Here is a 24,307-nt window from a genome sequence, read left to right as displayed (position 1 = left end):
CCTTTCCAGCTTCACCTCAGCTGAGAGCTCACATTTCAGATTCATTATTCCTCACCTCTCTCATAAAGCCAACAGGTGCATTACTCTAGGTGTGTGGCCTTACTCTTGCCATGGAACACTGGGGCAAAAGACAGAGAAAAAGAGAAATATTTAGAGGAAGAGAGGGGAGACAGCAAAAAATCCAAATGTGGAAAACAAAGTACTAGAGGTAGAAAAAAGGATTTAGTGGAAGAGAAATGAGGATAGATTCATAACCTCTTATTCCAATTCAGTTTTACAGAATCTTAGGCATTACCTAACAACAGTTTTCAAACTGGCACATACAGAAGGTCCATTGTTAAGATCTGTTTGCCGAAATACTTATTCAAGAATTATTTTAGTTGATAACTGAAATGCTTTGAGAACTACAATACTATTTTTGTAGCTTAATTATAGGTTTTTACAGAGTGGAAGACACTATTTTTAAATAACTTAATATATGGTATATTTGAATTTCATTCCTTTAAAAACGTGCTTGGCAGTGACTGACTCTGTGTGGGGGGCAGAAGAAAATAAAGGATTTTATAACATTTGGCACCATCATATTGTCATTATTCAAGGCAACTGGAAGAGCTAAATATAAGATAGGAATGATGTGACCTTTTCCATGAAAGTATTAATACAATTTCTAAAACAAATCTAGAAAAAAATAGAGCAGGAAAAAGTATAGTAATTTTAAGCCTTTTGCTCACTTTTAGAGAAACTATAATTCCTCATCAAAGTGCCTGATAGACAAATGGATCCCAGTCATTCTTCTGTAAGAGTCGTCATTCATTCACGCACACCTGGATTTATTCAGCAAACACTTATTGAAGTCTACCTGGTGCCAGGCACAATACTAACTACAAAGATGAATGACACATTTCTTCTCTGCAAGAAGCTCACAGATACTTGTAGCATAATGTAGTGAGTGCAATGATAAGAAGAGATAAACACAGGAGACAGGTGTATGATAAGGCAGGGGAGGGCAAGCAGGGTAGTCTCCCTGGAGGAGGTGACAGCTGACAGCTAGACTGAATCTTAATGGTTGGATTGATGTGTGTGTATGTGTATGTGTCTGACTGTATATCTGAAATACAGTTAAACAAATACACATCGTGACCCTTTGGAACCTTTTAATGTTGGTGGAATATCACGTATGAGGTGAAACAGTCAATTGGTGAGCCTAGGCGGGCAGGCAGATGCCAGCTCAGAGAGCCTTATTTGGTCAGTAATATCTACTGATTGCTCACTGCATGCTGAGCGCTATCTTAAAACATTTTAGTCTCATTTAATCCTTCCACCACACTACCCTATGAAGTAAGTACTGTTTTATGATCCCCATTTACAGATGGAAAAGCTGAGGCCCAGTTTGGCTAAGTACCTTGCCTAAGTTCTCCCAATAAGTGAAGCCAGGATCTGAATGTAGTCGGTCTTCCTCCAGAGCCCACGCTCTTAACTCCTGTACATGCCTCTCTGGCAGCAGGAACCTACTGGAAATGCTTTTTCCAGCAGGGGAGTGGAGTGATTGGATTGCATACTTACACTCTGGATACACATAAAATGTTTTAATAAGCACGTAGACTTAAATTTTAAAAGGAGCTAAAATAGGCAGAGCAGTCAGTACTCAGGGGGCTGCCCTTTCTAAATAGGATGCACCCTAAATCAAGACCAACCTCAGGAAGTATCACTCACTGGCTAATAGAAGATTAGCCAGCCAGAGAAAATCTCCCCGAGAAACACCTGCCCCTGAAATGGTTTTCAAATGTGTTGCCTGCTGCCAAAGCTGCAATGATCTCAGCTGGGAGCTGAGGGTGTCTCCTCCCGATTTGCCAAGTTAAAATGCAGCCCTTCCTGGCTGAGGATGAACTTTAATCTAGGGAAGAGTGGTGGGTCTTCCTTGAAAAGGTGCTGGGCTCTAAAAGGACGCTTTTGGTGCCTATTAAGAAATATCGATAACAGAAGGAAGAAAGTAAAGAATTTGTCTGTTTCTCCACAACAGTTTAGGTCAGAGTAGACTTTGATCAATTCCTTCTCAACCTAACTGTTCAGTCACTGTGGTTCTCCTAGGTGCTAAGGATATGGTGGTTGGCAAAAGCAGACTTGGCCGCTCCCTTCAAGGAGTTTACAGTCTAGTGAGGGAAAAGAGATATCAATCAAAAAGAGCACTCAGAAATAAAAGTGCAATTATAACTGTGGTGAATGCTTTGAATAAGTACAAGGGCAAAGAGAGGAAATCCCTGGGGCAGTGAAAACTGAGCTGAGATCTGGAAAGTAGGAAAGGAGGGAACAGTGGGAGCATTCCAGACAGGGCCTCTGGAAAGGCTCTAAGGCAGGAGGGAGCCTGCCTGGTCAAGGAATGAAAGGTGTCAAGTGTGGTTGGTTTGAGACCAGGCTGGCAAGGTCAGTGGGATTGGTCTCTACTAGGCCTGAGAGAACAGATTGGGGTTGTTGTTCTTTATCCTAAGAACAATGGCAATAAAATGTTTTGTGTTTGTGTTAGGGAATGTGTGACATCATGATTACATCTGTATTATTTAAAAAAAAAGAAAAAATCCCTGCTGAGGGGAAATTGGATTGGTAGGAGGCAAGAGTTTACACATTCCTTCTTTTCTGCATTTAAAGAACATTTCTTGTGTGCATACCAGCACTGTGCAATAGAAATTGTAACATAAGCTACATTTATCATTTTGAATTTTCTAGTAGTCATATTAAAAAAGTAAAATACATTAGGTGAGATCAATTTTAATATATTTTATTTTATCCAAATATCCAAAATATTATCATTTCAACATGTATTATAATAATATAAGCAAGTATTAGTGTAATATAATATTTTACTTTTTTTTCATGCTAAGTTTCTGAAATCTGCATATATCACACATTTCAACTGGGACACAAAATTTTCAACAGAAATACTTGATCTATATTTAGATTTCATAAAATTTATAATTGAAAAAAGAGTTTATGTACCCAAGTTGTTGCAAACATACTTAAAAGTTTTTCATTAACTGAGTCAACTATCAGTTTTTAAATTAAATTAAAAATTCAGTTTCCCAATCACAGTAGCCACATTTCAAGCACTCGATAGCCATGTATGGCTGGTGCCACCATATTGAATAGAGCAAGAGGAACTTTTCCATTATTGCAAAAAGTTCTTTTGGACAGTGCAGGTCTGTGCATTGGGGAGTTCCTCTGCACTCATTAGTATCCCTTTGGAAGATATAACCTTCAAAGGTGATAGGTGCCTTCATCTACAACAGTCTTCCTATTTCCATTTAAAAACTCTAAACCCATTCAGCAGCTTTTTGATACTGTTTTGGTTTCCTAAGTATACTTTCTTACTGGGAAGAAAATGAGCTCACCCGCTGAGATAAATATCTAGTCTGCTTGGCTGTTCCATTTCCCTCTACATGAATAAAGATGAGTTTTGAATCTTTGTCTAGCCTATCCCCGAATGAACTGTCCACATCAAAGTACTTGTAAGACCTTGTGGAAACTACCAGGTCCTCACAACTTCATGCTGGGCAGCACCTATCTGTAAAGAGCAAACATTGGTTTTCAGATCTAACAATGGCAATTACAAAATTAAATAGGCTCCCCAAGCCAATGAGCCTCATGTTTGCTCCTCTTCCTTGAGGTTCCCACTCACAGGGGGAGCTTCCTCCGGAAAGGAAGGTCCTGGAGAGCAGGTGTGGAATTGGAGTGTCTGGGCCCAGCAGGCATGGGCGCCTGGCCCACAGCTTCCCGTCTGCCAGGTGCCACCCCTCTCCACAGAGTTCCTCCTCCCTCCCTCTCCCCCATTCTCTGCTCCCAACTTGGTTCAAAGGTGAACAGGGAGATTTTTTTTTCTATCTCTTTAAGAATCTTTATAAATTTCTGTGGAAATTAATATTACCTTTCATCTCAACTCTGGGCAATGAATAATGTTCACACCATGATTTATCTTTTTCCCTCTCCCACCCTAATCCCATCTGATGTGATACTTTAACAACATATAGGAAGAAAACAAAGTTTGTTCACTTTCCCACCAGAAATGAGAGTTCCCTGGAAGTAGGTACGAGACGTCATCTTCTTCATTTTTGTTTTGTTTTTTTGATTCTTTAAAATTCCCTACATAGTTTCTCATACATTCTATTCAGTAACATGTGAATGAGTTTGTTGCTCTTTGTTTAATAATGGCTAACATCAATTGGGCATTTACTCAACGCTAAGCACTTTACTTGGATTCCCTCATTTAATGCGTATAACCACATTATGAGATAGATATTATTATTTGCATCATTTTACAGATCAGGACAACAAAGCTCAGAGAGGTTAAATAAACTTACTCAAGGACACACATCTAGTCAGAGGCAGTCAGGAATTAAACTCGGAAAGTCTTAGTTTCACCTTTGTACAACATTGCCTTCCTAGTATGTTTTGCTACTGTGTAGCTACTGTTTTAAATCCCTGGTGAGTTTATGCTTGGTCTAAGAGAGGAAGATAGGCCCTGCCAAGCACTTCCGCTGCTGCTTCTTTTAGCAATAGAGAAAGTTCTCAAGGCAGCTAATCAAGACCTAGACTTGACCCCCACACAGGTAGGTATCAGGCCAGAGAGCAGCTGAAGCCTGCCTCCTCTAGCGTTCAGTCTCAGCGTTCAAGCTCGGCGTGCCCATCAGCTCTCCGATTACTCTCTCCGTTGCTCCACCCTGATTTTTGGCAGGACTGAGGCTCGGCCTAAGGCGAAGACAGGGAGGCTGCGCCCCTTGTAAACTCCAGTTCTCAAAGGGCAGGAGGGGCCCCATTTTATACGGGGAGAAACTGATAGAGGAGTGCGTTAGGCTCAAGGACACATAATGAGTACTAACTGGGTTTATCCCATAAAGAATAGCAATTTGCTTCATCCCCAAGACGGATAAACACCAAACCAGCCTCTTACTAAGAGAAACCGAGCTAGAGGTCCGCATAGAAACCCAAGACCGAAACTGGGCGGCGGAACGGGAGGAGGCGTTCCCGTGGTATGCCCCGCCCATCGGCCCTCTCCCCGCCCCTTCGCCGCGGCCCCGCCCCTCAAGGCAGCAGCCAATCGGGGAGCCGCGAGCCCGGGCCCTCTTCCGGCCGGCCACGCCCCCGCCGGCAGTGACGTGCCCCGCCCTGCAGCCGCGGGATTCAAACTCCCGGAAGCGGTGTCCGCGACTGAGTGTGTGACGGAGCAGACGCGAGCGAGGGCTTTCGCCCACCTCTGCTGCTGGCTGGCCTGAGGGACGCGACCGCGGAGGTGGTGAGGGGCTGCCAGGCCCCACAGCCCCGGGGGCGGCCGGACTGCAAGGGCGGCGGGGTCGGTGGGCAGATCGAATCCGCTGGATTCAATCTCTGCCCGCCCCGATAGATGTCCCCTTTCCCTGGCGCTCGCTTCGTTCCTGGTGCCGGGCTGGGCGCCTCACCACCGTCATCATCCTTTTGATCCCTCTTTTGGACTCCGAGGTGGGTATTATCATCTTACAGAGAGGCGCAGAGAGGCCAAGTGACTTGGCTAAGGTCTTTCGTTAGTATGGCTTTTTTCGATTAGCAGGCGCTTTCATGTCTGTTTTACAAACATCTTTATTTTAGAGGTGAGAAAACTAGTGCCTCGTTTTGCAGTTTTTCTTTTCTTGTCTGTCTCCCCAAGTGAGATCTTATGTGAGGATTTTTAAACATGTGCCTCCTCTTGTAGAAAACACGGCCCATGAGATGCCTTGTGCAGTTTATTGGATGGAAATGCTTGTTTGGTCACCTCTTGTCCCGCATGACTAAGGTCACTTCAACCAATCAACTGATAATTTCTGAGCACTTGCTGTCATTAGGCTCTGTGGATGGCAAAAAGTTTTCAAAGTGCGACCCCTGAAACAATTATTGAACGATTGAAAAAAAAATCAAAGGTTAGGTGTGGGTATAACTGGGTACCAGATTGTGCTTGGGATGGGGGTGGGGAGCTGTATCATTTACTAGAGTTCACAGAGGGAAGGCATCTTGAAGAAGATGTGACCAAGTCAGGGAAGGTTTAAATAGTGGAACCGTGTGGATGACTGGAATGGAAAATACAGGGAAAGGAGGTTGGTTGGAGTAGGTGGGGAGAGCAGAGTAGCCTAGGCTAGAGGCCAGAAGCAGTAGTCATTCACTGCAGGAGTTTCAGTCCAAAGGTTAGGAAGCAAATTTCTGAGGGTTCTTCCAAGTTCTGCTGATCTATATTTCCATCATTCTGTGTCTCAGTGACTTGGTAGAAAAGTAATTTTCTGTGGTATCAACTCAGGGTATCAAGTCAACAATGTGCTGTTAACAGAAGCACATAGGAAAGAACTTCCTGTGGCAGTAGGTACCACACCCTTCCTTGCATTTGCCTCAACTGATTGACCAGCTACCTTAGTTTTTTACCTTATAATGGCAAAAATCCAGGATTAGCCTTTTGATAAATGGTTTATTCTACTCAGTCTACACTGGTTCTAGTATTTTTAGATGTTCTGATTTCACATGGGGTGACCTTAAAAGTCATTTCTCCACCACCCTATCTAAGTCAATCTCCCCTAATTTAGTGGTATCATTTATCACTGTACTCTGTTCATTTCCTGTATAGTATTTGTAACAGTTTGAGAATTCATGAATCCGTGTTTGTTTCCTTACTACACTGAAAGCTCCATGACGTCAGGGAACATGTCTTTTTTTTTTTTTTAACCAGTTTATACCCAGCATCTATTAGGGTGCTTCGTAAATAATAGGCTCTGTAGTAATTTTATAATGCATTAATGGCTTCATAGTCCTCTTATATTCTTTAATCACACTTCCATTATATTATCTCAGGATGCATGAGGTGGAAAAATGTTTTTTAACTTCCCTAATTAAGAGCTACTTTTATATACTATTTATATGCATAATATGTTTCACTATATATTTTCCTCCTAAAGTTTATATTATATACTTGCTTCTAAACCGTCATCTAGTACTGTTAGCAGATACCAAGCTTCTCCTTTTGGTGCCTTATTTTTTGTTTTTTTTTTTTGAGGCAGAGTCTCACTCTGTTGCCCAGGGTAGAGTGCCATGGCATCAGCCTAGCTCACAGCAACCTCAAACTCCTGGGCTCAAGTGATCTCCTTCTGCCGCAGCCTCCCGAGTAGCTGGGACTACAGGCATGCGCCACCATGCCCGGCTAAGTTTTTCTATATATATTTTTAGTTGTCCAGCTAATTTCTTTCTATATTTTTTTTTAGTAGAGACAGGGTCTCACTCTTGCTCAGGCTGGTCTTGAACTCCTGAGCTCAAGTGATCCTCCCACCCCGGCCTCCCAGAGTGCTAGGATTACAGGCGTGAGCCACCACTCCTGGCCGGTGCCTTATTCTTAATTCCTTTCATTCCTGAATCCCCTGAATATTGTGCGTCTTTTCCTATTAATGTCTCTTCTTGAATTTCCCTCATTTTTTCCCACTGTGCTCTCCCAAATGACTATTAATAGAGATCTGAACTAGGCATATCTTCTAAAACAGAGGACATACCATTATGATGAGTAGTGATATTTCAATTCTATTATTTATAGAATTATATTATTTACCACCAGTTTTTATTCTTGGGTAAAATGTGTCCTTGACTATGACCTACTTCTTTCAGGCTTCTTTCAATGTTTGGAGACCCCTCCATTGTTTTTTAAACAAAACTTTTCTACTGAAGTATAACACACATACAGAACACTGCACAAAACGTAAGGGTACAAGTTGTCATATTTTTAGCAGGTGAGAACTCCCATTTGTCTACCACTGGTATTTTTTAAAAAATTGTTACAGCACCTCAGAAGCCTTCGTCCATCGTTCTCCATACCCCATTGGTTTGAATCATTTCTATTTAGAGCAGATAAGTTATTAGACCTGTTTCAACACCTGAGATTTAAATTTTTAAACTCAGACTTATAAAATACAATTGATTTTTATTTTTCCAGACCGTTTCAGAGATGTCTACCAAAAGTACCAAAGATTTAATTAAAAGTAAGTGGGTATCAAAGCCTAGTAACTCCAAATCCGAAACTGCATTGCAGAGATTCAAGGGAGAAATTGCAGCCTTAAAAACATCGGTAGATGAAATCACGAGCGGAAAAGGAAAGCTGACTGATAAAGAGAGACAAAGACTTTTGGAGGTAAGTGGTCTTATAACCCTTTAAATTGTAGTAGCTTTCTTAGAAGATGATACGTATTATGATTTTTCCTGATGCTATCTTCTTATTCTTGCCACTATTCCTGTCCCACCCAGTTCATCAGTTTTGGAAAGTGGACCTTGGGTTTGGAATCTTAAATTCCTACTTTGATTTTGCAAATTCTTAGACATACTTTAGTCATTACTTCTTTCACTTTTTAAATGTAATTGAGTATGTGTTTTGAGGTTACTAAGCTTGTTTTAGAAATAAAGACATCTTGATTAATATGCACCTTCAACATAGAAGTGTGGTCTGGTTTTCAGTTACTTAAAACAAAATAAGAACCTAATCTATCATTCCTCCTCTAACTATTTGGTAATTTAACTTAATTACATGAATATTCTTATTTAATTTTTGTCATGCTATATTTAAGATTGTAAAACATGCTGGTTTGCTCTTTTCACTGTTTCTTTAATTGACAGCATAACTTAGAAGCATTCTGTTTCCGTGCTGTTTTAGAATACTATATTATTCATTGATGTGTACTTTAAGGATACTGTGCTATTCTTACTCTTTTTTACTGTAGGAGAAGAGAAAATATTTAGTAGAAATTACATAATCTGGTTTTTCTGTTCACTAAATGTAAAAAATCAAATCCATTTCAGAATGTTAATAGTGATCAGATTTCCTTGTGAATGTTTAAAACCCATTTTATCATGCATATTGGCTATTTTCCAAGTAATCTTTGTTTTCAGACTTTTTGAGGTAAAATTATTGCAGGTGTTGGCATTTTGCATTCTGTTCAACTATATTTTAGATTCCATAGTTTACAACTTGTTATGGCATAGATAGTAAGGAAGTTAGGAACTTATTAGAGCTAGAGGGGTTTAAAGATTTAATCACAAATTTGGTTTTAATTTATTTTGCAAAAGTGCTTTTATTTATATTTAGAAAATAAATGATCAAAGAGTATATCATTTGATTTCTTTAAATTCTATATGTAAGCATATTGTAAAACTCATTTGTTTTTAACAATGCAATTTGGGGTAAATACTTATTCAAGCATTGAGAGATGAACCATCACCAATTTACAGACATGAAGGTTATTTTGCAGTCTGGAAAGGAATCTTATTCTTTCCAGTTCATTTCACTTTTGACAAGCACTGGGTACTTTGTTCTTTTATAATCAGCTGAAACTAAACTTCTCGTAACTTCTATTCATTTATTCTAATTGTGCCCATTAGAGTTACACAGAACAAGTCTGCTTTTTATCCAAATTGGCAGTTTATCAGATATTTGAGGAAATCTTGCTTCTGCTCAACTTTTCTGCGGACCAACCTCGTATTCTTCACCTTTTCTAGCTTCTCATCATCCTGAACACTTTGTAGTTTGTCCATATTCCTCCTGAATTATGCACCCAGAATTGAACACAGTGTCCCGAATGTATTCAGACAAACACAGATTAAAATGTAACAGTGTCATTTTGATCTTTAGCTTTTTCTCACCACCCTCGAAAGAGGTGGTTTCTCTCTCTATCTTTGTCATTTATTTTTTATGTCTCTTAACTACAGCATTTACCACATTGCGTTAAAGTATTGGCTGACTTCTCTATGAGCTATCTGAACATAGAACCTTGGCTGCTTCTTCTTTTTTGGTCCTAGTATCTAGCATAATACTGACTTGCTGTAAGAGAAACACTTCATAAATGCTTGTGGAAGTATCTTGTTTAGCTGGTTGTTTGACCTGGCTTTGTTCTAAGAGTCTTCTTAGTTTATATCTAGAAAATTCGAGTCCTTGAAGCAGAGAGCGAGAAGAATGCTTTTCACCTCACAGAGAAGGACAAAGAAATACAGCGACTCAGAGACCAGCTGAAGGCCAGATACAGCACTACTGCACTGCTTGAACAGCTGGAAGAAAAAACAAAGGAAGGTGAAAGGAGGGAGCAATTGTTGAAATCCTTATCTGAAGAGACAGAAGTATTGAAAAAACAGTTGTCTGCTGCGACAGCAAGACTTGCTGAACTTGAAAGCAAAGCCAGTTCACTTCATTTATCACAGGTGCAAATAATTTCTTTAAATCTAGATTTTTTTTTCTTTTTGATACAATATGTAATTCTTATGAAGAATGAGTTTGTTAAGACATGCTTCCCAAATGAGGAGACAGTATAGTATACTAACAGTCACTTTTTTTGTAGCCCAACCTCTATTCCATAGGCAAAGATCCCCACACCACTGTTTTGCCCAGTGGAATATTCAGTCAGAGTCCGTTGTGTGTCTGTGATAGCTAATAACATTTTGTTGGGCTCTTATTTCTATAGTTTGTATCATGAAAATAGTAGGCTTCACTTTTTTGTTATTTTTCATATTTGAGATATACAATTATAACATCAAGTGTGCTTTTATCTCAGAGGAGATACAGGGATCAGACCTATGTATACATTTATGTATACTTTCAAAGACAGGCAACTGACTGTTTCTATTGATGAGTTCAAAGAGGTTAAGTTTTTCTAGAGAATTTCCACAGAGCTGAAACTCATGAAACTTTACAGTCAGATTCAAAGTGGCTGACTAAAATCTTTTTTGAAGTTCAAGAATTAGTTTCTTCACTTTTGAACATAAAATACAAATCTTGGTAAGAATTATAATATTTAAAAATGTATTCTTATCATTTTGTGGGCTATCCAGTATTGATCTCTGTATTCATAATCATGTCTATTGCTATAATAAGCAACCTCCAAGTCTCAGTGTCTTACGCAACAAATGTTTATTTTTCCCTCATGCCACAGTCTAGTGTAGGTTGGAGTGCAGGTGGCTTTGCTCCAGAGTTGTTCAAGTACAAGTTCCTTCCTTCTAGTGGGTCCATCATCCTGTAGGGTGGAGTCCTCCACCAGATCCTCTGTATACATCTGTGAGATAGAGAGAGCATGTGGAGAATTGCCTAGGAGGGTTCTGGGGCCAAGCCTGGTGTTGGCATATTTCACATCTGCACACACTCCATTGGATTGAATTTAGTCACGTGGACCCACTAACCACAGGGAAGGCCGGGAAACATAGTCTACAGTGTGCCCAAGGAAAAAAGGAAAGAGGTTTAGTCAACCATCTCTGACATAGTTTCCCCCTAGAGCACTAAACTGGGAGAAAGAAGGAGGTACATATTAGGGTGAGTGAACAGAACATTTGGAGAGAAAAAAAATTCTTTTGACCTTCCTTGCCAGTGTTCTCACAAGTCTCTTTCATTATAGCTGTTGAGAGACTGACATATAGCTTTTTCTGAGTTTCTTGGCCAGCCTGGGTACCTAGCCACCTACTTCCCCTCTTTTTTGTTCTATGAGCAAATGAAGAAAAAAAAGAGGAGAAAAATTATGTTTTGATTTCCATGTAATCTCTATGAATTATAATAACTAATACTATTACTAATACAGAATATAATTCTAGAAAGAAGTTTTGTCTTTTGTTGGACAATTTAATATTTCCCAGATTTCATGTAAGGAGCCCAGTTCTTTTGTGTTCTTTTGATAAAAACCACTGGGCTATTTATATGCATTAAGGGCTATTCTGGCGATCCTGGGGACCAGAGGACCTCAAGTCAACCTAGATCTGAATTCTCAGGGTTTCTAATCTGCTTAGGAAAGTTCCAGAGAATATTAATTCTGACAGTGGTTACTTCTGGTAACTATCACCTGGCTTTGTGGTTCACCAGCCCTGTGCTAGATCTGGATTTGGGGATGCCCCTGTGAAGTACACTACTATATTATGGAACTAAATATAATGAAAAATCTTTTATTATGAAATATATGATATTAACTAGTATTGGGTTCTTTACAGACTGTGGCTGCAAACTCCTTCAACTCATCAGTGAGTAATATTCATGACATAGAAATACAGCTGAAAGATGTAAGTTCATTTCCTTTTTGTTAAGTTATGGGTAAAGAGAACTGATTCATTTATTTTTAAATTTTATGGAAATTGGCAGCATTAGTGCTGTGACTTGAAAAAAATCTGTTGTTGAGAGAGAAGAACTGAGTGATTTGTGATTGTCTTCTCAGTCTCTTTCCAGGCATTCAAGAGCCATTTCCTCTAAGCGTGGTCTCTTTAGGCTAGAATGCCCTAGAAATCACCCACTGCTACCAAATACCTCAATAATATACCTCTCCACCTAAATCTAATTTGCCCTACTATTTTAGTATAATGTAATTTAATTTACAGTGTTTTCTCTTTTTCTTTATTCACACTGGGATATACTCTTTGGTTTGAAATCCTCTTGGAACTAGGATTTGCTTTCATAGTTTGAAAGGGAGACATGTTCTTTGTACACTCAGTACTTTTTTTCTCTAGAACTTGATATGAAGTTATTTTAGATATATGGTAAAGCTGTATTATTTCAAACCTATGTCCTAAATGTGTTGGTGGGTTTTGTTAGGAATTGAATAAATTGAGAGTACAGACTGTTACAGTGTATTTTTTTAAATTTTAATGTTAAATACACAAAGTGTAAAGTTCTCGACTCAAGTATTAGGTTAGTAGGTTGGAATTTTGATTCCAGAAATATTACTGGCATGTCTTTCCTGATCTAAGCATGCTCTGAGATTCGTGTTTTATTTAATCTAGCGAGTATCCCTTGAAGTCTATTTGATCTTCAAAAGAAGAATTTAAATCTCTTGAGTGTATAGCAGGGTGCTAAGTACCCATATCAAAGTGATTTGCCTGGAGGTAACTGAAATCTAGAGGAAACATAATTTAAAATATGTTCTTTGTTGTATATTACACTGAACTTTATCATTCTGCATATATCAGTAGCTACCCATTAGATGCACCTATCTATGAATACTTTACCGCCTGTGTCCCCACCATACTTACTCTGCTTCCACCACGCTGGCTTTACAGCTGCTCCTTGAATATACCACCTTTTCTCTTTCTGTTCCCTCTGCCTGGGACATTCTTCCCCAGATATCTTCATGACTCATTCTGTACCTCATTCAGATCTTTACTTAAATGTCACTTTCTTGGGGCAGGAGGCCAGGACAGGGGGCTCCCTAGCCACCTTGTCTAAAATTATGGCACCTAGATGATTCCTATTCCTCTTTTTTGGCCCCTCATCACATATTACTGTTAAACTTAGAATCTATTTTACTTACTTCTCTTGTTTAATTGTCTGACTCTTCCATTAGAATGCAAGTTATATGAGGGAAGGACTTTTGTGTGTTTCGTTCACTGCTCTATCCTCAGTGTCTAAAACATTTGAAAGAATGACTGGATGGAATCTTGTGAAGTTTCTCAAATTTTACTAGCTCTGGTTTGCCCTTTGGAATCTCAGCAAATCTTTGAGACTAGGAAGAAAATTGTAGTTGGAGGACTTAGGGAGCAGGGAAAGAGACATCTCACTCGTCGTAGTCCCTACACTGGCATGGTATTTGGCTTTTGAGAGCTCAGCAGTTCAGTTTCCATCACTCCCTAAAGTTCTCACAAAACTTCCTGCAGAAGCTTGCCTACCTATTTTAAGAATCAGTATTCATTATGTTAAAATAAGCCCTAAAAACCTATGTGTATCTTCCTTAAGGCCTAGCTGTATCATTCCTCAGCTACCATGTAGATCTGTCTGACATTTTGAAATAATTATGTGGAGTTAATGCTATAACCATTGTCAAATGTCAGTCTTTTTAGTATTTAAGAATTATTTTAGTACAAACTATATCAAACTAAAGACTGGACGTGGTGCCTCATGCCTGTAATCCTAGCACTTTGAGAGGCTGAGGTGGGAGGATCACTTGAGCCCATGAGTTCGAGACCAGCCTGGGCAATAGCAAGACATTGTCTCTATAAAAAATTTTAAAAAATTAGCCAGGTGTGGTGGTGCATGCCTGTAGTCCTATCTACTTGGAAGGCTGAGGCAGGAGGATCGTTTGGGCCCAGGAATTGGAGGCTGCAGTCAGCTATGATGACACCACTGCACTCCAGCCTGGGCGACAGAGCAAGACCCTGTCTCAAAAAAAAAAAAAAAAAAAAAAAAAATTGTGAACAAAATAGATCAAACCAAATAGCCAAAAGGCAGTTTTAATAGGCATTTCTTGCTCTTTGTCTGAAAAAATCAAATTAATGGAAAAGTTACAAGAATGAGAGTGGTACACATAACACCCATATACCCTTTACCAAAATGCAACCATGGTTCATATTTTGCATTCTGTTTCTCTTTCAACCCCCACCCACAACCATACACACCTTGTATTTTTTCTGAACGATTTGAGGGTGAGTTGCACATATCCACAGCCCTCTAAACCTATGTACTTCAATGTGTATTTCCTAAGAATGAGGATACTCTCATCCACAACTATAGCACAGATAGCAACTCACATAAATTTAGCATGGACACAATACTTCTATCTAATCTACCATCCCTGTTGCAGTTTTGCCAATTGACCCACAGTTTTTATTCTTCCACTACAGGCTAACATTGTAATCTATGTTGGGATTTTTGCCCACAGAATATTTAGTGGATCTCTGTCAAACCAGGAGGAAGAGCTTTAGTAGCATTCCCCAGGGCTTCTCTTGTGCCTGTTCTTGTTTTACATATTTATTAATAAATTGGATGAAAATGTTAAACACATGCCTAACAAATGTGTAGATGATACAGAGCTGGAAAGGATAACTAATGTAATGATGACTCTAAAGATTCAAAGCTAATAATATCAACATTTATGATAGTTATCAAGTCTATTCATTGATACTATTAGGAAAGGGCAAATGGATACAGAGTCAGTGAGAAGAGGTGGGGAGTAAAGATGTTTACTTTATTGGGGTAACATCGCCATCATGTGGCCTTTTAGAATATTGCCTCTTAAATCTTTTTTTTTTTTTTTTTTTTTTTTTTGAGACAGAGTCTTGCTCTGTTGCCGGGCCTAGAGTGCCATGGCATCATCATAGCTCACTGCAACCTCAAGCTCCTGGGCTCAAGCAATCCTGCTGCCTCAGCCTCCTGAGTAGCTGGGACTATAGGCACGAGCCACTGTGCCTGGCTAATTTTTCTATTTTTAGTAGAGACAGGGTCTTGCTCTTGTTCACACTGGTCTCAAACTTCTGACCTCAAGTGATCCTCCCAGCTGGGCCTCCCAGAGTGCTAGGATTACAGGCCTGAGCTTCCATCCCCAGCCTGCTTCTTAAATCTTAAACTAACATATATTTTTGTTTTTCATGCTTCAGTAACGTATGGATAAGTTCTTTTAAAAGATAAAAAAGAATTCATGACTATCCAAAGTTGACTTAAATTATTTGTATTGAAGTACTTTTTAAATGTGAACAAATGTAAAATTTGGTATAAAATTAGGTATTTTTGATATCTAATACACTATAATTTATAGGTATTTGGATATATACGTATTCTGTGAGTCATACAATGCTACCTGTCTTGTCAACTAAATTTGAGTCTGAACCTGAGGTTCTCATGAGTCCTTTCTTTTGAAAGATGCATAGGGTATGAATAAGAACCTCACTGGGGATGGCAGTAGATCGAATAAGAGTATGACTACTGCAGCCTATTTTGAGATAGCCATGAATCCTAGCATTCTTCTCAACTATACTAAGTTCGCTATAAGTTCACAGTCAAAATGTTAATATTCATATTTATTTGAGGCCATGGCTTTTAACTTGAATGTGCCCTGCTTTCAGTAGCAGGACTGTCACCTCCCCTGGCAAAACTGAGGGTGGTAGGTGTGGGGGAGGGGGTAGTATGTACTTGCTGGGGATGGCTGGGATGTCCTGACATTCTTTTGTTTTGCCTTTGACTGAATTCCAAGGATCAAGAGGTTAAGAACATTGAGTTAGGACCAGAGGATATGTGAATTTGTCCTAGTTAACAGTATCAATAGAATTTTTTTATCTTAGAAAAAAAAGATTTCCTATATTTCACCTTGTTTTATCCACTAAAGTTAATGTAGCTTCTTACGTATTTGCTAATGTCTTGTCACAGATAAGGTGGTGTGATCTGCATATAATACAGATGTGATTTATAAGGTTTTGAACCTTATGCTGGGTCGCCTGGGAGGCCCTCAGAGCATATCCAGTTTTTTGAGAGAAAAGTGTGATTGAAATGAAAAACTAGTATTGACAGTGACAGTAACGTGAATCACCTTTCTCTAACCTGCTCGCTTAAGCAGACACTGCTGATTTTATTAATATTCTCCCATCATCCAAATAATTTCTTTTGTGTATATATTATACCCAAAAGCTGAGAGTCCTCAGAAGAGAAAAATCTACCACTTTAAAGACCTTATTGTCTGTTTGAAAGAAGCGACAAATACACATAAAAAGCTGAAGATAACTGGTCAAAGAAAAATCATTTTTTAAAATAAGTAGACATTTATTTAACTACTGAGTTAATAAGTACTATATTAGTTTCCCAGGGCTGCCATAACAAATGACCACAAACTTGGTGGCTTAAAACAACAGAAATTAGAAGTCCACAATGAGGGTGCCATTAGCACATGCTGCCTCAAGGCTCTAAGGAAAAGTCCTTCCTTGCCCTTTCTAGATTCTGTGGCCCCCAGGCATCCGTGGCTTGTAGCAGCCAGCCAGTCTCCGCCTGTGTCTTTACATGGCCTTCTGTCTAGATGTATATCTGTCCTCTCCTCCTCTTATAAGGACACTGGTCGTTGGATTTAGGGCTTACCTCACCCTAGTATGGCCTCATTTTAACTAAATGTATCTGCAAAGACCCTATTTCCAAATAAGGTCATGTTCTGAGGTTTCAAGTAAACATGAATTTTGAGGGACACTGTTAAACTCACTACAAGTACAAAAGCCCTATACAAACATGTGAGTGACCCCAGTTTGGGGCTTTTAATTGGGTTATAAAAGATGATATAAAGGATGAAAATTGGTGATAAAGAGAGAAGGTGGCCGTTTAAGTTTGATCCTCTGGGAAGCAGACGCTGAGATGATGTCGGGAGTACAAATGGTTTATCAGGGAGCAAGATCCAGGCAAGGAAGAAGGAAGCAGGAATGGCCCATCAGACCATGATGAAAACCTGACAGAATCAGTCATCCCATGGAGGGCTCCGGAGCAGAGTTCCATGTTGGGCAGAAGTAGCCAGGCCCTTGTTCAGTTTTGGCTGGGGCCACCTAGCTGCGCCCAGAAGCTGAGAGAAACTTGAAGGGGTTAACAGCTGGAGGCTGCCTGCTGCCACTCCACCTGCAGCAGGGCAGAGCTCTTTCTTGAAGGGGAATCTGAATGGCTAATCTCTGTCTGCCACACCAGACATTGTAGTTCACAGAGAATGACATGCACACACAACACAAAGCAAGGTGGAGAAAGCAAACAAATGAACTTAATCCCATGTAAACTATGCCTTTGCCATGTCATCATGTATTCTGAAGGTGTGTGACATAAATACTTGCCCATAATTATTCTATGAGCCATAAGAGTTTTTATGTGTTGGAAAAGACTAAACCAGGTGGACTCCCTTGCCCATTTTAAGATTTTGGTTTTTATTTTACTGTTGATTTCCTGTCATCTTCACATTAAGGCGCTGGAGAAAAATCAGCAGTGGCTTGTGTATGATCAGCAGCGAGAGGTCTACGTGAAAGGACTTTTGGCAAAGATCTTTGAATTGGAAAAGAAAACGGAAACAGCTGCTCATTCACTCCCACAGCAGACCAAAAAGGCTGAATCAGAAGGTACTGACTGGTGTAAAAATGTTCTTTTGGCATAGGCCTGACATTTTCCAAAAGGAGTGATTCATCAAATTTAGATTTTTATAGATATGTGCTAGAAAGTGAAATAATAACAAGTCTTCTAGCACTGAAGTAAGACATACCATTTTTGCAAGTTTCATTTCTAAATATGCTCAGATAAAAGGAGGGCACAAGACACAGGTTAAAGGGTCATCTTTGGCAGCTCTGGAGTCACATGAAATTTTTTTCACCCATGAATGTCCTTCCCCTCTTTCAAAGTTCTTCTCCAAATTTTATTTCCCCCAGAGCTGGCCTTGTCACCAATTCTGTTTTTATTTTGCTTCCCTTTAGCACTTATTTCTATCAATTCCAGGAGAATTTTATAGATGATTCTTCAGTCATTTGAACCTCACTATAGAATGAGATACAGTTTCTTATCATGATGCTGTCTTTTTGCCAAGATCTTTGCAGTTTACTTAACTGTTGATCTCAATGGAGTTTCACAGCAACCCTAAGAGCTGGGCCAGGAAGGGTCTTCATTCGCATTTCACAGATGAAGAAGTAGATTCAGCAATTCTAGAGGGCAAGCTAAGAAAAAAAGAGAAACCCTCTTAAGCACTCCTTAAAAGACTGACAGCCCGGAGGGGACCAAAGCCTTGAATTATATAAAGAGGAAGCTAAAGAAATGGGAATAAGACTTATAATCTTGGAGCGTCACATTTGAATATTTAAAATTAAACTAATGCTAAAAAGAAAATACAAAGGGAATGTCTCAAGGTGATTCAAAGCTGTTTAGCCCTAATAAGACAAAGTTAGTACTATGGTGCCTTTATATGTTTATTACACATAAAAGCAGAATTTTAGTTATAGGCTAAGTCTCGTTTTTTTCTTTGATAATGTAGTTTTCTTTCTCTCTGTTTAATGGGAATAATATAAGCACTTGTTAAAATAATATAATAGTACAGAAGGGCCGTGCCCCAGCTTTTCTATCCCAGTCTCTGTTTCCTCCTCCCATCAGCACAGCTGCTCTTAATATTTCTATTTTTAATTTTGGTAATTATCTCCACATCTGTAAATAATGAGCTCATTTCCCTGTTTGTCTTCTTTAGACATTTGTGGCTTTCTCTCCATACAGAATAGTTATAGTACTGTTTTTAGTTCTTCAATTTGAGAGTTTTATAACTTCAAATGATGTCCCTGAACTTCTGTTTCTTATTCCATCAAATAGCAACTGTAGTCTGACTATCTCTGACTCTCCGTGTTGTAAGCTGAGGAAATAGTGTGACCTCATTAGGGGAACATATTTGATGTTTCCCTTTTCAGGAATATTGCCTATTTTATAAAATGAGTTGTGCCATAATATTGTTTGTCACAGGTTATCTTCAAGAAGAGAAGCAAAAATACTACACCCATCTCTTGGCAAATGCCAAAAAAGATCTTGAGGTTGAACGACAAACCGTAACTCAGTTGAGTTTTGAACTTAGTGAATTTCGAAGAAAATATGAAGAAACCCAAAAAGAAGTTCAAGATTTAAATCAACTGTTGTGCTCGCAAAGAAAGGCAGATGTACACCATCTGGAAGATGATAGGCATAAAACAGAGAAAATACAAAGACTCAAGGAGGAGAATGATATTGCTCGGGGAAAACTTGAAGAAGAGAAGAAGAGATCTGAAGAGCTCTTATCTCAGGTAAGCTTACCCAGTAAGGTTGTCCATGATTCATCACTCACTTGCACTGAACACTTACTACGTGCCAGAGACTATTTTAACCACTGGAGAACCAGCAAGGAACAAAACAAGTTTCTGCCCCCTCGTGGGAGCTTATATTCCAAATGGAAACTGACCATAAATAAGTACCTAAATAAACAAGTAAATTAAAGAAAACGCAACATGGTGGTCTGACAAAGGAAACGGGGGGCCGGTGGAGGCCTCTCTGAGGAGATGGTATTTGGACAAAGACCTGATGACAAGAAGGATCCAGTGAGGTGGGTGACTTTCTGTGGGAATTTCTCGTAGCAGAGGAAATCATACAGGCTCTGCGAGAGAAGGTGCTAGGTCCATGTGAGAAGCCAAAAGAAGATATGAAGTAATGGGAGGAACCAAAGCTGATTCCTAGGCCAGCATCTTGACTGTAATACTGTGCTTAAGTGAATTCACATGTCACCTTCCATGTTCTCTTTATAGTCACAACTTTATTCTAGTAATGTTGGAGCTAGTAAGTTAGGATTATTAGAATCGAATACTACCTTGACAGAACCCATTGATTTAGATTTTGCCTGGCAGGATGGAGTAATGGAAAGAACACTGTTCGGAGTCCATGCCTGGTCCATGCTGCAGTCCAGGACGTGCAGCCTGTGGCAAATCACCTAACTTCACTGAACTTGTCCAGTTAATAATAACCTCTGCTCGCCTCATAGGGCTTTTGTGAGGGTCAATTGAGAGAATGTAAAAATGCTTTGTAAACTAAGCAAGGTAAATGTTAGTTACTGCTGCTAAAATAATAGTAATTCATAAAATCCTCCAGAGGTTGAGAGTGGTGTTGGGGGCAGTTAACAGTCTGTCACATTTGCCTTCTTAGTCATTACCACTCTCGTTTCTGTCTACGGGTGTGATCATTGATATTGGAGAAAGATGAAGCAGAAATAATTAAATTTTGTGCCAACTCTGTGGCCAAGGGCAAGGCCCTGCCAGCTTTGTTACTCCACTCAGAAATATCAGTAGATGGGAGAGTCTCCAGGAAGGCGGGTGTGGCCTCTGCAGAGTCCGGTGCTGTTTATCAGCCTTGTGTCTGTGTGCCTCGGGGACTCCCAACCAGGTGGTGCTGCTCAGCCGCTAGCATGGAGAGCCACCAAATGACCAGCTGGAACGGTTCACCCCTGACTAGCAGGTGTTGTCCTGGTTAGAGATGTGGCACTTGTGATGTGAGCTTTTCATGCATCCCGGGTCAAGCCATCAAAGGTTGGATGTGACAACGCTGGCTCTCTTTACATCCTGCAGGTCCAGTTTCTTTACACGTCTCTGCTAAGGCAGCAAGAGGAACAAACACGGATAGCTCTGTTGGAACAACAGGTACTCCTTGGGGTTGATTCTACTAATTTGGTCTGCTAGAAAATGGAATTTTTCCTCTTGTTTATACTCTTCTGTGGAGAACCATTTGAAAGTTATGAAACGTGTTTTTAAAAGACTTTAACAAAAAATATTTAAAGATATTTAAAGATATCTGTGTTAGCTGTATATTCCTGTTATTGTCTTTAGGCTAAACCAGATTCTTTGAGGAATGATGGCAATTTTCTTGACAGGGAGATGTTGGCCTTGGCAAGTTTTGCTCTTCCCCAATCATATAGTTCCTACTGTAGCCTAGTAGGATCTCCTCCTAAAAGGGTTACCTGATACCTTCAAGCAGAATACAGAGAGACACCATTCATTCTCAGAATGTAGGGCAGAAATTGTTAGTATATTTCAAACCAGGGATGGCCATCATTTTCTCTTCTCCCTCTTCCCCCTCCAAAAAAGAGGGATGGGGAGGAATAAATCTAACCAGCAACTTCTTAAGGGGCTCTTTTCCCACCTGTACCTCTGCATTGGCCTTGCTCCTTGGATAAACCAAATCCTCAGCCATAAGCCTCTTCATTTATTAACATCTCATAGTGCTCAGATGAATTCTTACTATGATGGTACAACACATGTTTTCTTCTTGTGCTAATAAAAAAATGTAAGCATCCAGTCAAGAGAACCAGAGGGTATATACAACTGTAATTGTCTTGTCCTGGACATTTTCCAGATGCAGGCATGTGCTTTAGACTTTGAAAATGAAAAACTTGACCGTCAAAATATGCAGCATCAGTTGCATGTAATCCTTAAGGAGCTCCGAAAAGCAAGAAGTCAGATAACCCAGTTAGAATCCTTGGTGAGTCTGGAATGCTTAAACTAAAATTGCTTTTTCTGCCATCTTTCCATTTATATAGTATAAAAGTCAGTTCCCGAACTAGAAGGATACAGCTTAAAGAACAGCTAGCTATATCTCAAATCAGTAGGCAGAGCCCCTGCCTCATTTGAAGCCACTGCCCTTTGAGCATCAATTCAGAGCGCTAGAAAGAGGGACGTTGTGTACCTCTCTGTGATGATTATATCACTGGCGTCTGGCGTCATCTCCCCACCTAGCCCAGTTACGATTCTAGAGGCAATAAACAGTGCCTCTGATTATTGCCTGCCTGGGGGAGAGAAGTCATAGAATCCAGAACTGAAATTGTCTTTTTCTATTAAAAAAGAAAAAAATGCTGTTTTTAGGGATAATGGAGTATTATGGAGAAACCCAGCTTTGGCTACACAGATTCTTTGACAGCACACAGCTCTATTCTTTAGTATGTCATTGATTTTGGCCATTTATAATATTTGAAATCAAAATGTGTAATTTGTTTTATTATTGACTGTTTTCCAAAGCATAGGAAGCCAGAGGGTATGTAAAAGAATTTGACATTTTCTTGTGCTTTTCTTTGTTCCTGCTGTCCACCACCTTCACAGTGTGCTATAAAATACTCAGTTTTTAAGCCTTATTAACTCAGTTCTTACAAAAAAAAAACATGAAAAAGGAAAGTCTCAAAGGTATTATAAAATATCTTAGTCATTTCTGTGTATAACCTGTTCGATCTGCTAAAATTCTTTTGCTGCCCTTAATTCCATGTGGTTCTTTATTGCTGAAGTTGCCCCTGTTTTACCAAACTAGCAAATTTAGTCAGCTTTGCACATAGACCTACCTTCCATTTGGCCCTAAGCATCTTAATAAAACCTATCCATATAAATACCCAACTCCAGGACTTCCCAGGTAATTTGGGTAATTACAGTAATTATCTGGATAATTCATAAACGCCTCATATATTACCACCATGATATGGATGAGAAGGGGTTCAAAAGAAAATCTGTCTGCAGGGTTGAAACAGCTAGAGTATCTGTGAAACAGTTAAAATTGCTAAACAATGGGTCCGTATTTACAAACAGTGTTGATTTGGAATTTATTTTGCAGAAGCAGCTTCGTGAATTAGCCCTCACAGAGCCATTAGTTGCTTTCCAAGGAGAGAATGAAAACAGAGTAAAAATTGCTTCACCAAAAAGTCCCACTGCTGCACTCAACGAAAGCCTGGTGGAATGTCCCAAGTGCAATATACAGTATCCAGCCACGGAACATCGAGATCTGCTTGTCCATGTGGAATACTGTTCAAAGTAGCAAAATAATTATCCTTTGTTTTTGTGTCAAAAGATTTAATACTGTATCTTATGCTAGCTTATGGACATTTTGAATTGCGTATTTCGCCTTCTGTATAAGAAACTGCCTATCTGCCTTTGACACTCTGGCATATGAGCACGTCATTGGATTTTTTATTCTGCTTTGCATTTTCCTTGGCAGTGATACCTCCCTGAGATGGTTCATCATCAGGCTGCAATGACAGAATGTGGTGAGCACTGTGTACTGAAGCGACTCACATTTTGCACTGTTAAAGTACTTGATGAAGAAAAGATAGTTCAGGTTATTGCTTATGGGTTATTGCATAGGCAAGCAAATATTTTATGTTTTGTGGCTTTTAAAAAATCAAAGGTAATTAACCAAGAATTTTACTGTGTTTGCATTTTTTATTCAAGCACTTAGTAAACCTACAATTCTGATTTTGATGTCCATTGTTCAAAGGTGATACTATTTGCATTTTGTTTTCCTTGCTGTTGTAGAACGGTTATGAGAAAAGTTGGGAATTTTCTTGATCTTTACTGCTGCTTACTGTTGAAACTAAGGCCAGCTGTGTTCTAAGCACAAAGCAGATTGTATTTGAGGAATACTCTTAAGTTGCCATACACAATGTTTTCTCTCACATTATCTGGCTATCACTTTAACTTGAATTTCATTAACACATGTCGGTTAGCTAAAATTGTTAAAATGAATTTTAACAAAACCATCTACCCTCTTGTTTGGTTTACAGTATTTTATTTATTTTTGGCACTCTTAAAGCTGGGCAATGTAATTATCAGATATTTGTTTATCTGAGTAGATATTTTTGTACATGCTTTGTGTAAACCAAAATTTTTTTTATTTTTTCATGTTTTCTAACATCTTAACACTGGGCTACTGTTAGTAATATAAAGGAGAAAAGAATAAAATTATTTGATGTTTTAATATGTCTACTGTATGTGTATATAATAGATATTCTAAGGTTTCTACGCCAAGAGGAGTGTTGGGGGCTACAGGCAACTCCATGATCCGCAGGGGCAGGCAGCGTCCAGATACATGCAGCAATTCTCTGCTGTTGTGGCTTATCCCAGAGTAAATTTTAGAGTGAGGGAAGCCACCTCCCAAACCCCCTCTGGCAATGTCGCCGACCACGCGGGGCGGCAATGCGTGCTTCCTCCCAAAGCGGGCGCAGCTGCTCAGCGCCAGCCCGTGTCCCAGGACCACGTGAGTCCTACGTGGCTGATCTTTCCAAGGGAAATCTGGGATTTGTAAATATGA

General features: G+C 39.4%; 1 protein-coding gene across 2 annotated transcripts; it reads left to right on the top strand.

Moving 5' to 3' along the window:
• Positions 1-5,207: 5,207 nt before the first annotated feature.
• On the top strand, positions 5,208-23,974 carry CEP55 (centrosomal protein 55). Of its 2 annotated transcripts, XM_045567792.1 has the most exons (9): positions 5,208-5,484; positions 7,961-8,155; positions 9,934-10,209; positions 11,977-12,045; positions 17,667-17,817; positions 19,190-19,503; positions 20,812-20,883; positions 21,596-21,721; positions 22,835-23,974. In XM_045567792.1, exons 2-9 carry the CDS (start codon positions 7,973-7,975, stop codon positions 23,033-23,035), a joined length of 1,392 nt encoding a protein of 463 aa, XP_045423748.1. In that variant the 5' UTR covers positions 5,208-5,484; positions 7,961-7,972; the 3' UTR covers positions 23,036-23,974. The 2 variants fall into 2 exon arrangements, with proteins under 2 accessions (XP_045423748.1, XP_045423749.1); XM_045567793.1 differs by lacking the exon at positions 21,596-21,721.
• Positions 23,975-24,307: the final 333 nt, after the last annotated feature.

The sequence above is a fragment of the Lemur catta genome, chromosome 14 (genome assembly GCF_020740605.2).
Source record: "Lemur catta isolate mLemCat1 chromosome 14, mLemCat1.pri, whole genome shotgun sequence".
Classification (NCBI taxonomy): Eukaryota; Metazoa; Chordata; class Mammalia; order Primates; family Lemuridae; genus Lemur; species Lemur catta.
This window is presented reverse-complemented; position numbering and strand designations above follow the sequence as displayed.